Source organism: Dreissena polymorpha, chromosome 7 (genome assembly GCF_020536995.1).
Source record: "Dreissena polymorpha isolate Duluth1 chromosome 7, UMN_Dpol_1.0, whole genome shotgun sequence".
Classification (NCBI taxonomy): domain Eukaryota; kingdom Metazoa; phylum Mollusca; class Bivalvia; order Myida; family Dreissenidae; genus Dreissena; species Dreissena polymorpha.
The window spans coordinates 110,835,594-110,853,691 of record NC_068361.1 but is presented as its reverse complement, the minus strand read 5'-3'; the positions used below and the strand labels follow the sequence as shown (position 1 = coordinate 110,853,691).

The 18,098-nt window shown below is 34.0% G+C and overlaps 1 protein-coding gene across 1 annotated transcript in view; it reads right to left on the bottom strand.

The window, feature by feature from the left end:
- LOC127838610 (cryptochrome-1-like) overlaps positions 1-18,098 on the bottom strand; it is a 67,306-nt gene that overhangs the window by 41,771 nt on the left and 7,437 nt on the right. Inside the window, exons 4-5 of the mRNA XM_052366439.1 lie at positions 10,760-10,944; positions 9,418-9,506 (exon numbers count right to left, since the gene is read on the bottom strand). Of these exons, the coding sequence (XP_052222399.1) occupies positions 9,418-9,506; positions 10,760-10,944 (274 nt within the window). The remainder of the gene's footprint in view (positions 1-9,417; positions 9,507-10,759; positions 10,945-18,098) is intronic.

Sequence of the window (18,098 nt, the reverse complement as noted above, 5' to 3'; positions counted from 1 at the left end):
ATTGCTTTTTGCGTAAGGGCCAAGGCTCTGTAAATACTAGCCCTATATTATTCATGTTGGTATCGTAACCCTTTCAGCGCTGGAATCAAACTTTAAAGGCCTTTGCAAACTGTTTGGACCCAGATGAGACGCCACAGAACGTGGCGTCTCATCAGGATTCAAACTGTTTGCTATTCTGAAAGTATTCTGTGAAAAAAATCTAAGAAAATGCTAATTTTAGAAATTCAGCAGACAACACTTTAGCAGACGACTTTGCGTTTAGGTTTTGCGTTAACGTTTCGAAAAATGTGGAAAAAGGTGGCATAGTCTATTAGTCTTCCTATGGTGGCAAGCCATGTTTTCAATAAATGATGGTGACTGTGTAAACATTTTATTAACTGATTTTTAGAATATGTTTTGTTTTATGCTTTTAGAATGCCTAGAAAACGCAAAAGAGGATCCCTTACGGTGAAACGCAAGTACCACTACATAACATCTGAACAGCCAAAGGAAGAAAACCATGTTGCCAGTGAACCCCTGGTGAACATTAAAGCTACAACATATTCTTCTACCCAGTCAGAAAGTGAAAATGTGCAGTTCACAAGTGATCATAGTTATGCTATTGATGAAGACTCCACATATGAGCTTGACTCCTTCCAATGATAAGCCTGAAGCTGATGTGATGGAATGTAGTTCAGGGCTTCTAGAAATGGAGGTGGAGACGACAACCTTCTCAGACTTTGCTGTGGAACTTAAACTGCAAATTTTTTCATCTCAGTTCGTTGTAAAGGAATTAGAGCATTCAATTCAAATGTTACAGTTGTACGCAAATGACAGTCTGACAGCAATCAAGTTATCGGTTGAAATTAAGAGTGATTTTACGTGCTCTGTCTATGTGCATCGGAAATGCATTCCGAGATCTCACCAAATATGGACTGGACTGCCACAACATATCAATCGCGTTGCTTATGTTCTGGTGTTATAGGAAAGACTGTTAAAATTTGATGTCTGCATAGGAAATCCTGAGGTGGAATTTTCAATTATTTTTTTTTCGCATAGATAGTCGATGTAGGGATATAGATAAATGAAATTAACTAGTTTATATAGATGGAGTTATTAATTTTACTTATAGATTTCTCTCTAAATAAAATGATTGTACTTTATATACTCTAAGGAACCATATCGCTATACATAAACTATAGTTTTGCTTTAGTATAGGTTGTCAACACAGGGATTTTACTTATACTTAACTACAATTAAGTGAAGCATAGGTAGAGGTATATCATACAGCTTTTACATTGTCAGTATTACTCAATTCCATATTTCAAAAAAAAAAATTACGAATGAAAAAACAATGCAAGTATATACTTTATGCAGTTATATGTGTCCTAATTTTATATTAATGTATGTAATTCTTGTTTAAAAAAAGTCATTTAATAATTATATTTTTCACTTATGAACTTTGGTACAGACAGGTCACTATGTATTAACAATATAAACATTCTCACGAAAACATGTGTATTCCTTATATTGTAAAAGGAACTTTTTTCGAAGTGATGCATGATTTGTATTTACTTCAAAAGCATGCTGTTATTGTAAATATAATGTAAATGACGATTAGCTTAACATGCTTAAGTCAGAATAAACTTTTATGTTCTATTAACTGCATTTAAATCTTTGTCCATAATTGTGTTAAAACCATTCTACAACACGTTTTATATTCATTTCTTTGAAAATAATTAAAGGAATAAAACACTAAACTCCTTTGTACACACTATTTAGTAGTAACTGTAAATGCCTGATTCAATTGTCTCATCATTATTACACCGTATCATGTGTCCACTGTTTTGGATATCTTACTTGCATGTGCGAGGATTTGATTTATTAATGTTGTTTTATATATTGATTGTTCGAGATATATATGATAATAAAACGAATAAAACATGAGTATATATATATATATATATATATATATATATAGAACTACTAAAACACGAAAACCTTTCTTGTTTTTTGTTTGGTTTGTACGCAAAATGCAGAACTAAAAAAATGCATCCAATATTTATTACCTCGTAAATTCTGTTGATGTTTTTTTATGACATGACCTCGAAATCCTGATACACTTTTATACTCCGCACCACAAACAGGACAAATATAGCACAGCTCTTTCGTGCTTGCTTGCGATTTATTGTTTGCCTCATCATCAGTATAATCACCTTATACCAAATCTAAATCTATGTCGTCATCCCATGAAAGGAAATCTTTATGTTTAGAAGACATTTTCAGTAAATTCCATGAATTCCGACGTTCACTATGACTTAAGGGAGTCCAAATGAATATTAAAATGACATTCGAAAATTTGCTGCGTCGGAGGTTAAAAGAACAATTATACATTTTGAGTTGTTTGCACTTAACATGTCTTGATAATGTTGCTATTTTAAACAAAACATGGTAACATTTTAATTCTATTAAAAGACCGGTCTTTTGTACATGCACATACGTGCGATAAACAACGGCAATTTAACCCTGGCGAAACAAATGGCAATTAATATTCATCAAAGAGTCCGATAATTGGGTGCCCGTTTGACATACTGCGTAATAATAAGACTAATTAATGATTGATTTTGAGATCAACAACGCAACAATTAAACGAATAGGTACTTGTTTATTTAACATAATATAATTTGAATCCGAAAAAACGTAACGCGTTAAATAAGCGAAATCCCTCGCAATCGATATCGTGTAGCCGCATTATCGCTACACAGGGACCAATCGATCGAGATTATCAAATCTCGCGCACCGGTTTATTATCGCTACACCGGGACCAATCGATCGAGATTAAAGTATAGGTCCCTGATCTCGCGCACCGGTTTATTTTGCGTGCTGTAACGGGATATCGCGAGGTTGCTAATCCCTTTGTTTGTATAGGTCCCTGAACAAAACAATAAATTAGCCGTATTCTTTTTTATAGTAAGACTTTAAAAAATGATATTTCAAAAAATTTATAATACATATATTAATTTGATTATAACTATAAACGGTGTGGATATTGTTATTGCTCATCAGCGACCGAAAGTGTATTATAAGAGGCGCATTTAATCAATTATAAAACAAAGCCATAAAAAACGGAATACATTAACAATCGTTAAATGTTGTGGTAATTTTCTTTTCCATAGAATGAATTTTCGTTTCGTTTCCATTGAATTACAATATTAATAAATTTTAATATACAAATGAAAATAAAACCTGCATCTTGTGCAAATTGAACTGTCTTTGCATGTATATTGAAATCTCTTAACAAGTAATAAGGAGTGATACATTTAACAATCTAGCATTTTATGATATATATATATATATATTAATTCAATTTATTTTACGCAAAAATTGTTTATCCATTGTGATTGCTTGGTTTCATGATGGTGTTACGTGCAATGCAAGAACGTATAATCTTTACACTAAATTGACGAGTTTACATTTGCCGGTACCCGCGGTTAATACGTCAATTGTGTAGCAGTAATATTGAACAATATTTTAAATTTAAAGTTATAAAGCACTGTATTATTATGATTAAACTGGCTAACATATAAATACACATGTTCCTGTTAATCCGTTTCGGACAAATATCTTCTTTTTTTTAATATGTTAAATTATTTATTAAAGCAAATGTTACGTATTTTGGCTTTAATATTTGGCTTGCTCAATATGACTGCTCAATATGTCAAGAGATGACATGGAGGTAAGTCTGCCACATGTGGTCTATGCAGGGACCCAATTAAAGTATAGGTCCCTATGTTTATGACACCGGCATGTTTTCTGTGTAATTGGCTGGGCAGTCTCCGATCATAACGAGATAATATGCTTGTGACGAACAACGGTGCAATTAAACATCAGGTTAGAAATGCTGAAACAAGTGTCGAAATTGGTGTGCACAATTAAATAAAACAATTAGATTTATGAATTTATTTGTTGTGTAACAAGGTAAGTTTGAACAGATATATTAAGATTAAAATCAGTTACTATATGTTGCGAATAAAAAGCGATCTATTCGTTGTTTGTTTCCATCCTTATTTGTGTTCTTTCATTAAATTTAATTTATTCTAAAAGAATTTCCATTTATAAAATTTTGTATCTAAAATGGACGTGAAAATGCGGTTAGTAGAGATTTTTGTGGTAACCACATACCGAGCTCGTAGATAGTGTACGTTCCACTCCAGAGCTCGTTTTTAGTAAAAACAAATAATAACAACAATATAATCGTTCCAAAAATGAATTTCCACGCATGCTTATGTTTTATTCAGACATAAATAGTAAAATTATATTTGATGCAGTTCATGATTATCAATAAAAACGATGATAATGTCAACCTTCTCTATATGCGCTTATATGAATTCCACCTCTTTTTGCCAACCAGTGGGCGGAGTCTTAACTTTGCAGGTGCGTGTGACGTCACGCGTTAACTCGTCTATAGTTTGTAGTCGAATAACCCACGGCCGATAGTTAAGATGCGTAGGGATTATATGATTTGAAACCACGCATCTAAACTTTCGGTCGTGGGTTATTCAACAACAAACAATAAAGAACACGAATTATTTCGATTCTAACACGATTTTTACTGAAGATTTATACAATGTAAATTATTTTTCTAGTGTACTATTTTATGTGAAATTCCGCCCATAAAAATAACTTTCGGCTGTTCTGTCGATCAGATCCACGACTTTTATTTATTTATTGCCGAATTATTACGCTGGTGGAAAATGTATCGGCATATTTTGTTTAATTACAGCGCGTGCTTTCAGTGTACAAGGTCCGCCCACAATTATTGCAGAATATCCGTTTTTCTTCTTTGTTTATCTGACAGTTTACTGTATCATGCATGAAATGCACAATTTCCACGAGGATAACATTGAGGTTTGTATCTCCGAAGTAACTGTCAACGATTTTATCCTTTACACGGACTCTAGTATACAATCCGTGTCCTGGACGAGTACACCTTACGGACCGATTGTGCTAGGTATAAGCCAGTGAAATTATCGATTGATATTGACATGGGGTTATTCACGCGTGACTAATACACAGCCGCGCTGATACTAGTCGCGAATGGTTTATCACACATAATCGAGATAAGAATGTAATTAGGATGTGCACTGTGTAATCGATTTCATGACGTGGGAATTTTAGCAAACAGAATCAGACCGACTGTTTGGGATTTTCAATCGGTCTTTCATGACCTCAATCGGTCTAGAACCGACAAAACCGACAAAAATATGATCCCTGATATATATATATATATATATATATATATATATATATATATATATATATATTACTGTTGTTCAAATTTATAAGTCATCAATAGAGTATTTGTATGTACATTTAAATGTGATGACAAGATAGTAGTATACATTGTGTAACTAATGCTCTCTAATAATACATACTAATTACTATTTGATCTCAAGACTATAGTCTCAAGTTTAAATTAATGATATTTTTATGCGTATTAATGCCACCATTTTTGTACATTTTCCACCCATCTATAGGGTCCCATTGGAAATAAGTTGCGAACCTTTCATGGGACATCCTGTGGTATATATATCATGTCTTGATTTCAACATCTTGTAACTACTTGTTTTTTCAGATCTCTGCTAAAAACACTTACTATTTACTTGTAACTGAATTTAAATGATTAACTTTGACTGTGATATTCAAAATGTGATATATCAATGCATTGTGATCCAAAACCTGTAATAATTGTTTTCCAATTATTAAATGTTGTAAATTGACTGTATTGTATGATCTGTACTTGTATGACATATATATACATATACATGAATAAATCAATATTTAGAAAAGTGTGACTGACACTGTTTCCAGACATATTACAGTTAAATTACTTCATGTCAGTAATGGCAGTCAGGGATGGAAAATATCTTTTTACAATTGTTGCCGGCACTGTCAACCATATTTAGTGTTTTTGTTTCCCATCTAAAGAGTACTGACCCAAAACCATGGGCATGCCTGTGATATGTATCTTAAAGATTCTTAAAAGATAAATAATATAAATTTTAACAACACCACTGCTCAGTTTTAACATTTCCAATACAGTATGTCTTATTTTGAGAGGCCATTCTGAATTGAGTTCATTTCCAAGGGCAAAGTTATGCCTTAATTTAATAATATTACCAAACTGAACATTGTAACAGGCTGTCCCTAATTTTAATGGCACTGGATTGTTTAAGGCTCTGAAAAGCTAGTTGCCTGGCCGGGATTATAACAACATCTGGAATTAAAATGCCTAGGATAAAATATAAACAATATCTGCCAGAAGTTCTGTATGGTTGCAATCATCAAATGTACAGAAATAATCGTTTTTCAAATTCAATCAAGCCCCACTCATTCCATTCCATGAAACCTTTCAGGTGTCCCAATACTGATTATAGCCCCACTGAGGGCTGTATGGCTATGGTCCATATACAGTTTGTGACTGCCTGGCTGGTCACTATAATGCCATTGGGACCAACGTGGAGTTTACTATTTCTTATATTACATCCAAGAATTTTCTCTGTACCACTGTACAGTGTTGTACAATTGTTTATGGTATAGAACATTAACATATTGATTAAATCTCAAAGTTTGTCGCCTGGAGCCGAACATCAGCAATGTTGCAATGAATATAATTTAAGAAATACTGATTCTCTTAAGTTTGAATAATGTTGATGTTTTCACTTCAATAAACAACTATTTTGCTTTCTTAACATTTTATGAAAATTTGAATATTTTGCATGCAATAATATCTAATTTTAAACAATATCATTAATAAATATTCTAGCATATTACTCTTTACAGATATTGGTCATTATATATCTATATTATCGGTTGATTTAGTGCAAATTTGTTGGTGTGTAACCCGAACTATATTTTCGGTGTAATATCTTCCGCCTAGAGGCGTTAGACATATCCTTCCACCAAATACACCCGAGAGACGATCGCCGATATGGCGGAATTGTCCGAGGTGTCCCGATTGCTTGATTGCTTTATTCAACCGTCCCTTGAACCGATTTTAATCGCTTCGAGGTTAAACTACACTTATTGGTGTTTATCTGTTGTGTAATGCCAATAAAGGTGTGAAAAACTCGCGTGTCAGTGTTTATTACATGTTTTCCCCATCAGAGCGGATCGGTGCGCTTATATCAGTAAGTTAAGTGCAAGCGGGATAATAATAAAATTAAAGTTATTGAACATGCTCAAAAAAATCTTTCTTTGATATGATTGCAGTTTGACTATATTCAAGGGGTGGCTTTGAAATATTCTGCGCACAGTATAAAACAAGTACTGTCATTTCATTATCATTCTAGTATTAAGTCATTTAATCTTTCAGTTCGTGTACGAGAAATTAAATAAACCAGACGATATATAACATAAATGCTAACGTAGTGTAATTGTTAACAGAGATTCATTTTCATTTTTTCCCGGTATCAGAAATTTCCCGGAAAGCACGTTTTTGCATGACGGCGTATGACGCAATAAAACATTTATTTGTACATGTATCGTATTGCATGAAATCTAAATTCAAATTCGCTCGTCCAATTAAAGCTCTGCCCCATAATGCACTGTTTTCTTTACAATTTTGAAAATGGCGTATGCATATAGTTGTGTTTTGAAATTCATAAACATATTTATCGTCATAAATGTTTAAGATTATTATTTTTTAAGTGATGTTGTAACTCGATTGGATTATCGGTTGAATGTGCACATCGGTAAGCGGTATGAATAAGTGTAAAAGGGGCCATAATTATGTCAAAATGCTTGATACAGTGGTCTGCTCTTGTTTATAGGTTGGGGTCATGTTGGTTAACAAGTATGCAGCATATAAAAGCAATATGTCAAAGGATATAGGAAATATTAGGGGTAGAACGCAAACTTTAACATAGATTTATCAATAATATGCGTATTTTAAGAATACAAGTGGGCAATAATTATGACAACATGCTTGATAGAGTTGTCTGCTCTAGTTTATAGGTTGGGGTGATGCTGGTAAACAAGTATGCAAAATATGAAATGTCAAGGAACAATGAAATAAATGGGGTAGTACGAAAACTTTATTATTTGCTGCATATTCTAAGTGGAAAAGGGGCCATAATTATGACGAAATGCTTGATAGATTTGTCTGCTCTTGTTTATAGGCTGGGGTCATGTTGGTAAACAAGTTTGCAAAATATGAAAGCAATATGTCAAGGGACAATGAAAATAATTGGGGTGGTACGAAAACTTTAACATTTGCATGCTAACGCTAACGGAACGGAAACGCCGACGTGAGTAGGATAGCTCCAATATATATATATATATATATATATATATATATATATATATCATATATAATAGTCGAGCTAAAAATCGATACGAACCGATGTAAACATACTATTCGTAACTTGATTTTGTAATTCATAACGGTACGACCAGATTTTTAAAATAAATACGTAAGCGACATGAAAATAATTCTTAATAACGCAAATACGACCCTTCTCTGGAGCTCTGAGGGTCCAACCTGTGTTTCCTTGACCTTGGGGTGGCATGTCTCTACACAATATCAAAATGCCACAAATATGAGGCATGTTTGATGTAAATTCTTCAAACGGCTTTTGTCATATGGATGTGACAATAAAAATGGTGGCTCAAATATTGCACCTTCGAGTTTGACCTTGAACCAGTGTGAATACATAGTGTACTTCATTCTACACATTGTCTTGTAGCGGATCCGTGGTCTAGTGGTAACACACTGGCTTCACAATCCAGAGATCGCTGGTTCGATCCCCCGCTGCACCTAACCTACTAACTCGTCTTTCAAATGAGACGTTTAACCGAGGTGCAGTGTACTAGGTGCTATACACAGGGCACTAAAAGACCCAGGGTTCACCTCTGGAACGGGTTGTCTCCTGTATCTTGCACTATCCTACGTAACCAACTAACACGTCTTTCTGGGGGCGATGGCCATATGGGAGACAATCCCGATGAACTCGATAAAAACAAACAACAACAATAACAACAACATTGTCTCAACGAACTTGATATTTAAATATTTAGAATTTACAACCTTTACAATAATTAAAAAAGGTCTAATTCCAGAAACAAGAAATCAATGATCCTTAACAAAACAGATATTTTTTTTCCAATTTATTTCAAAATCTTCTTGCATGGTCAAGTTAAAGATCAGACAAACTTAAATAAAAGCTGAGATATCTTTTTCAAATTTGGGCCCTGCAAATTATTCAGGGGTCTGATTTTTTGCAAAACCATTAAGCATGTATCTAGTATGCTAGTCCCTTTACCTGTTTTACTTAACCTTACTTTTTATACACATGGGGCAGAGTTCAAAACTTTTAAAACTGGTTTGGAATGGGAGGAAATAATATACAAAGGACACATCCCAACACTCCAGCTTACCTTGCGCTCCAGGTGCCCTTGTAGTCTCTGTAATGCCTCGGATTCCCCACCACGGAACACGTTCGAGGACAAACCAGACGTGTCAAACCCTTCAAAAGACACAAACAAAAGAATTAATTATTTATTAAATCACATATGATACAAATTATGCTCTTATTTGATGGAGCTTTCAAAGTCAGTTATCTACAAAACCACACATTTTATGCTAAAGGTTATCAAAATTATTTTCATAATAATTTAATAAAAATAATATATTAATTCAATATTAAATTATTCAGTACAACGTTTTTGTATGCATATTGATTTCTAAGTGTCCTGTATATCATCCAAGTAACTGAAGTGCAGAGCTATGGCATTCTCAATCAAACAAAAGAAGACCTCTCACAGACATTGGAGATTATTGAATCCAATTGAAGGACTACCATGTTTTTTAAATCATTTTGCAGCAATCATGACGAGTTTTCATACAATTTGTGAACAATGGTTATAGCAACATGTAATGTCTTATTAAGATGCGGGAGGTTAGTAAATCAATATTCAACAAAACCCAGCAACCAGTAAAACTAAATAAAAAGTCCCTTTTGGTTTATACTTGCCAACTTTAAAACTTCATGAAACAATTGCACACAAAACATATAATATCACCAAATTAAATACTGATATTCAGCCTTTTTTAAGTGCACAGGAAAGAAAGAGTAAATTAAGGAAAATTAATAAATTTGTCCTTATTAAACAATTATTAAGACCATAGTTATGTCAACATTAAAGGCATTCAATTATACTCTTTGTGCAACATGATTATTCCCAATACCCTATCACTGCTGGAACAGCAAAAATCAGGCTTTCTTCTGGCATTTCTAGTCAACATAAAATTAGACATACATGCCAGAACTCTCTATCTCGGCGGGACAATCCTGCCATTGGGCTCTTTGTCCCGGCATCCCGATACGAGACGATTTGTCCCGACATTCCTTAAAAGCAATGTAAGATCTATAAGTTCCCTATAAAATTCGTCTTTCAAGCTCTTTCTGGCTAAAACTTACCATCGCTAATCCCTTTGTTGCCCACAATTAACAACCCACTTCTACTTTTCAAGTGCACCAGTGTTGTTTTTGAAAACAGAAAAATTTTGGGGGAGCATAAAAATCACTAAGAATCCACTGTGAACTTCACCTAGAGGCCAGCCGCATGGTTGTTGCAAGTGAAGTGTCGTCTTTATATGATGATAATTTATTTTGGAATTCCTTTATGTACACCTGTTCAACAAAGAACCTGCCAAAAAGTTCGCCATAACATCAATCCATGCATTCCGTTATTCCTGTAAAAACAAAAAATAACTCACCAAGGTCATCAAGGGAAGGGATCCCGTATTTGTCGTCATGGGCAAGCAATATAGGGGTCTTACACTGACAAATTGTATCTAACGTAATTCGGTCCTCTGGTTTCGCTGGAGGGTCCAAACGCGAAAGAACTGACTGGAAACGCTTGAAGGTGAGGGGTGGGGTGCCATCGTTTTCACTGATGATTCTAAGAAGAAGACATGATAGTATTATTTTTACAGATTATATTTACATATGCTGGAAGTAAAAAAAACATGCAATAAACTTTATCCGACATCTTGAATAAGAATATTGTAAAATTCAGATGGATGGACAAAGCAGCAACTATATGCTCACCAACTTTTATTGACCTGCTTTTTTGGACTAAAATGAAATATTTTAGGAATTATTGTACATGTACTTTGAAGTCTGACTAACTCAATACAACATTTTAACCCAGTTTCATTCAGAGCCAACCCAACTTTAAATGTGGAGTGTATAGTGTTAAACTATTCAGTATTCCTTGTAGACCTAAACAAGAGTGACAAGATGGCCCTAGTTTGCACACCTTTTTTACATGGCCTTGTTCATTCCCTTGTCAAAAAATTACCAACTTTCATACCAAACCCCACTTAAACCAACCTAAAACTGTGTTTATTCTGGGTTTTTTTTAATGAAAGTTGGTTTTTGTTAGTTAAAGCTAGTTTTATGTGCGTTTAACTGAGTTTAAAGTTGTTTATTTTAAGAAGATGTGTGTGTAAGCGAGTTTTTCCCTGATAGTTGTTTTTTTTGTGTTTGGTAAGTGAGTCTTTTTAGTAATGAGTTGGTTTATGTGTGTTAAAGTGTGTCTTTTTGATTCAGATGCGGGTCTTTCATAACAGAAGTTGGTCTTTTTTTAAAAGCAGAAGTGGGTATAAGCGAGTTTAAGTTGGTTTTGTAAAAAATAATTTGAGAGTTGCAACGAGGCTAAAATACTCATTTTAACACACTTTTTTTTAATAAGTTGGTCTTTTGTTCATTATTGTAATTAAAAAATAAAACAATTATTCTTCAACTGGGTATTTTTTTCATGTTAATAGCCCTTTATAATAACAGTGTATTTTAAATGAGAAAGGTCTTTTGTATCAACAACAATGCTATTTTATAAATTAATATATCCTAAAACACTTTAAATCATCAAAAATCATTTTGATGCTATAAACAATAATAATATTATGTGGACTTGCCAGTATCTATTATATTTTCTTAACTTCAAACAAATTAGTGTGTGAACTTTCTTTCACTATGATTTAACCCAAATAAATAATTGTCTTCTACACAAAATATTAACAGACATTTAAAAAGGTAATTATAATAATATGTATTATTTTATTATTATCTGCTAACACCATTCAGTATGTAATATTAAAATATTCATAATAAAATGAAGTTACTAGTGCTGTTCATTATGGCTATTCGAGAATTGTAATGTGCCTTATCAGTGGGTACATCTGAAGTAACGTACATTTGCGGCCATAAGTCGACCTAAAAACGCTCAAAAAAGACTTTAAAAGTCAACTCGACTTATGAATGAGGTACTAAATAAAATAAAAAATCCGTATTTCTGCGCGTTTTTTTTTAAGTAAAAAGTCTCCTGTTTAGGGTAAGGCCGTCTCGTATTTTACTTTTATGTCCGCCGATAACAAAATACTCATGTTAACATTGGTTTTTAATTCATTAATCTATTGGTTTTTAATTCATTAATCTTCGTAATAAGTCCAAATAAAAACACGTAAAAATAACTTTGAAAATATTAAACATTTTTGACATACGGTAAAGTGGCGAAAATTATATACCGCTATTTGTTGTATCGATACAGCGTCCGTTGTCTACTAAGAACAATAAAAAATCGACTGCTGACATTTGTGCCCATTTTAAGTAAATCTGTGTAAATACAAACTGTCAACAGGTGCATGTGTCTTTATGCCACCAATTAACGCTTTTCGGCCTTTTGCATACCATCAAAGCGTTATGTGTAGTGTTGGCATTCTTTTGATAATTTTCTTTATTGCGCCTAAAATAGTTCTCCGTTAATGATATGCACAACAGTTCTGCTACAAACAACTTCTGACCAATCAAAAATAATTACTCGATCGTTGGATACGCCTTTAACCAATCGTTATTGTACAACTTTACATGGTGTATTTTTTATTGGATAAAGGTTTGGTTTCGTTGATTTTTTCGCAACTGTCCCACAATTAACGCGTAATGGTTTCGTAAATTAATAGATCTAATCTGAGTGAAGTCTTCATTCATTGTTTGATTATAATAATGTTACGCGCTCGCCTTGGATTAATTTAAATATACACATAATGTGTATCCCTTTTTCTATAAGACTTATATTAAAATAGTCCTATTTGGACTCTAACATTTAAAGCACAGATCACAAAGTCTAAAGACTCCAACAAACCCATTGCAGTAAATACTGAACAATGGGTCTGGTAATGATGATGCCACATACAACAGTATGTGTGTTTTCACCATCTTTACTTATAAAAATTGGGCTATTCTTTCTCTCTCTCCTCCTTAAAAAACAAAACAAACAATAACATACAATAACAACATCATATTAATGATAATAACTAATAATAAGCACAGTAACATAACACAAACATAGTAATTTATAACTATAAAACAAGACCAAGTTCTTTTGGATTTATCATCCTTTTCTTTCATTTATATATTTGAATATAAACTATTATTGTTTACATTTTCTTAAAGTACAACGTCAGCCGTGGGAACATCTATTTATAAACGGATTGACCTACTTGCAATCCTAAATAAGAATTTTCGGCCAATCAGCGCCATTGTTTTATAAGTGCATCTACCAATAAAAACGCCGCTTTTTAACAGCATTAGGCATTGTAAAGTACTGCGTCTTTCTAACGTTTCTTATAAAGACTAGATATTTTTAAACCAATAGATTTTTATTAAGGCACCGCACCAACACTGCAAAGTTTTATATTTATATCAATGGTACAGCCCAGTAAAATCGGGCTGTCCATTTTATGGCCGTTTTCGGCCGATACCCATTGTCAAAACGTATATTTTTTGATTATGTAAAAGGAAATTCGATTTCTATGGAAGGGAATTTCTGCCAGTGCATGCATGCTGTTAAATGACATTCTTATTTTAACAACTGTCATGCGCATTCTGTAACATGGTAGTTGCATTTCGCCTAGTTATATTAGCTGTGCAAGCACTTCATATGTTTCTGTCATATTGATAAGTTTATATTTACTTCATATATATCTTTACTGCGTGTGTGTGTTATTGACAACTGCAGTTAACCTTTTGGACTTTGTATGAATACTTATTCTATCGGCGGTCTTTGCTTTACTATGTGCATTTCGCTATGTTGCTTCTGAATTTAACAAGCTGTTAATATCTTTGTGGATCTATATTTTTTCTTAAGTCGATTGCTAGTGCGTCTCTGATTAAGGATTAGTTGTCGGTTTTGCATACACCGCCATTATAAATAGTTCACGCTGCGAAAAGGAGAACCAGTATTCAAAAACATAATTCCAACGCAAATTGCAGCGTAAATTCCTATTGCCGGGAGATCACTCTAAACATCAAAATCAAAATCTCCGGTATCAATCGTGGAATAACGACTATCTCTGGAATCCTCCGTTAAAACATGCCTCATTTTAATACTATGAATATTCATTATGTCGAAATACCGTCTTCCAATAGCCTCATTTACTAAAAAGCGGTAAGCGGGTAAAAACATAGCCGTCTACAACATGCCTAATGCGGCGACACGAATTACCATTAGCAATTTAATGTTGATGATTTTACTTTCATGACGCATATCGACTGTTTTGTTGAGAATCTCGAACATGTTTTAAGAAAATGATAACATGGAAACATTAGGCATTTTTCGTCGAAAAAAATAAGACGATGCCTCACCCTCTAATATCATTTATTTGTATATGAGCTTCAGTCTGGGAAAACGTGGCCTAATGCTTATGCGTAGAGTGTCGTCCTAGATTAGCATGTGCAGTCCATACTGGCTAATTAGGGACAACCTTTTCCGCCTAGACTATATTTTCGATTAGAAAAAAAACTTAATGAAATTCGATAGGTACTTAAAACGATACTTAATACACGCATTAATTACATTTGTAATGCACAATGATATCATATATATAATTAAAGTAATAAACATAAATTCCAATAATTACTTAAAAATTTAAAAGGCAACTTGTCATTCATATGACCCAGCGTATTAAAACTATTACCGAAAGTGGTTACAGCAGGCATTACAAGTATAATCAATTATAAGCCTATACATGAGTGTCAAGCTGAGTGAGTTATATGGCCAATAAAGGGATACTAAATACACATGTTAATATCAACTATAACTGGTTTACCATTGGTTCAGATCTATTTTGTTAGTTTAATATTGTATTGGCAGGTTTAACGCCTGTGGAATTAATGTGCGAAAATATTTTTTTTAGGATGCGGTTTCAAAATCATGCTACTTGACCGCATTTAAAATATTTACGGTTTTCCAGGAAAGATTTTCGAAACCGAAAAAAAAGAAACTCGTTATATAATTGTATCTATTCTTTTTATATTAAACGCTAGGAAAATCTATCGACACGCCTCATTTCTCACAAGCGTTAAAGTGAGCCTTATTCTGGACAAACTGGACCGAATTCAAGTTCTTAAAGCGTCATCAGAGACTATGCTCTGAAGTGCGCATAGGCTAATCTGGCACAACACTTTCCGCCACTATGATATTTTTCCTTTAAAGTAAGTATTTTCTAAGCTAAATCCTGTAATGATTCGGCCCCTATAAACCTGTGCGGAATGCGCCGGCTAGTCTGGGTTGACAATCTAGGACTGCACAAGCTAGTCTGGCGCAACATTTTCCGCTTTTATGGCACTGTTCCTTTAAAGGAAGCGAACATCCAGTTAAGGCGTAAAATTTCGTCCCTGATTAACCTGTGTTGCCTGAGCCGGCTAATCTTGTATAATACTCTAGGCATATGCGCTTTTAGAAAACGGGGTTTAATGAATGTGCGTAAGGTGTCGTCCCATATTAGTCTGTTCAGTCCGCATATGCAAATGTCCACCCGTACCTTCGGTCGTTCCTACGTTTGTCCGTGCGCCCTTTCGTCCTTTATTTAGTCCGTCCGTTCGTCCGTCCGTCAATTCGTTCGTCTGGAACACTATTTAAACTTGCTTTAGGTTGTTCGTTCTGCAGTCGGACGTTTCCGCTGACCGGGTTTCTTGACTGTATTGTGCCGTGAAGTTCATAATGCCTTCGTTCGTCCGTGCGTCCGTTCGTTTGTCTCTTCTTTCGTCCGTCCGTTCGTTCGTCCCTTTTTCTGTTCGTCCGTCTGTTCATTCGTTCATTCGTTCGTCCGTCTACAGTTTCCGCTTGCAGCTGACAGTTTTTTCATTTAATACAGGTTATTGTACCAAACTTTTGTTTTCGGCTTCTTTTTTTGGCTACAGTTTCCGCTAGCGGCTGAAAATTTGTCAAATTAATGGAAATAGTTCACCGTGTTCTGTTTCTGGCTACCTTTTGGTCACACGTTTAAAATGGCGCGATGGAGAAATTTGTTAGGGTATATATGTAACAACACCGTGCATAAAATTAACATTTTTACGAACACGACCGATAACTACCGAAAATTAATAGAAAAATCTGGTTCCCAGTCTCTTTTATGAATTCAGTATTACTAATGCGTTCGTCTTAATGCAGTCGGCATTCGGCTTACCTTATGTGAGCTGCTGCCTTGTGCTTAGTCATTTCGCTTAGTAAAACTTACAATAAATATGCATTTTCACGCATTGCTTAGTATTAAAATGATGATAGTTAAGCAACAAGAAGATAGGCACATGGACTTTTTAACAGAAATGATTCATTTGTCATTTACTCGCAAGAATACATGATTTGCATACATTGAGTAAACATTAAAACGAAGTATGCAAGTAATGTAACACTAACTGATACAAAAAAGCACAAACACGCAAGGAAGACGCAGTTATTTTGAAACAAATAAAACAAAGCAAAATGCAATTGTCATTTAGCAACATGCATGTAATCGCGGGTATTACCAATTGTAATATATCAACATGGTGTTGTCATGAAGTGAACTACAATTGTCATTGAGCAAAATGAAATTGTAATTTAGCAGCATGCATGCACTGGTGGATATTCCCTTCCATAGATTTCAACCGAAAATGACCACAGTAATTGCGTTTTGTAAATATGACAATGCCTTTTTTATTATAAAACCTATTGTGTCCACAGTCACGTTTAATGTTTATACCAAAGATGAATACAATCTGAATAGATATTCCCTTAAGTTCTTATTGTAACATCCCCATCAGAAGGGCCCCACTAACTTTCTCTGTAAGATGAAAAAAAACAATAACTAAAAGGTTGGAAAAAGTCTCCATTAACATTTAAATTAGGACTATATTCGTGTGAGCTCTTCTCCATTACAGGAAGATAGCATGTTCTGCAGGGTTTTGAAAATCCTATTCATTTAGACCTTTGAACTTGAAATGTGACCTTGTTATAAGGACCTGGGTCTTAATGGCAAACAATGACTGTCAATTCTGCTAAGGTATTCTAAAAACATCTATGCTGGACGATGTTGCATTCAGTACAGTATTATGGGTTAGTTTCTTATATAAAGTATATGGCCTTGAACTGTAATCTTGACACTGGGATCCGGTTATTGCCTTGAACAGTGTTCCACCATCCTTGTTGCTTAATTGAAAAGCCATCCATGCTTGACAAAGAAATGCTCTGCAAAAAAGTTATGACCTTACACCTTGAACGGTTACTTTTTATCCTGTGTGTAAAATGATATTATAAGATATTTTGTCACTTCTGCCAGATTAAATGTCGAACAAAGGTATGCACTGGACAATGTTTTCTGTACATGTATTTGACCTTGTACTGTTACCATAACCTATGAACCTGGTTCAAAACCTTACACTCCAGTTATTTAAAGATCCATCCCTGCTAGACCAAGTGAGAGGGATTGATTTCTTATATGAAACATTTAACTTTGAACTATGACCTTGGAATATGAACGCTAGTTTTTTACATCAACAACGTCAAGTCATCCACATGGGAAGCGTGGGAGTAATATTTTTATAATTTTTTTCCAGAGAGCATTATACTTTTTAACTTATGTTCAAGTTTTTTAATGGCGTTTTTAGGTCTGCTGCTAATTACTGTCATGTTAACGCCCAGTTTTGCCGAATAATTTGGAGACTACGTGAAGTCGAACCGAATCCATTGTTTAAAAGATATAGGGAATTGTTTTCATAATAATCTTCAATATTTTA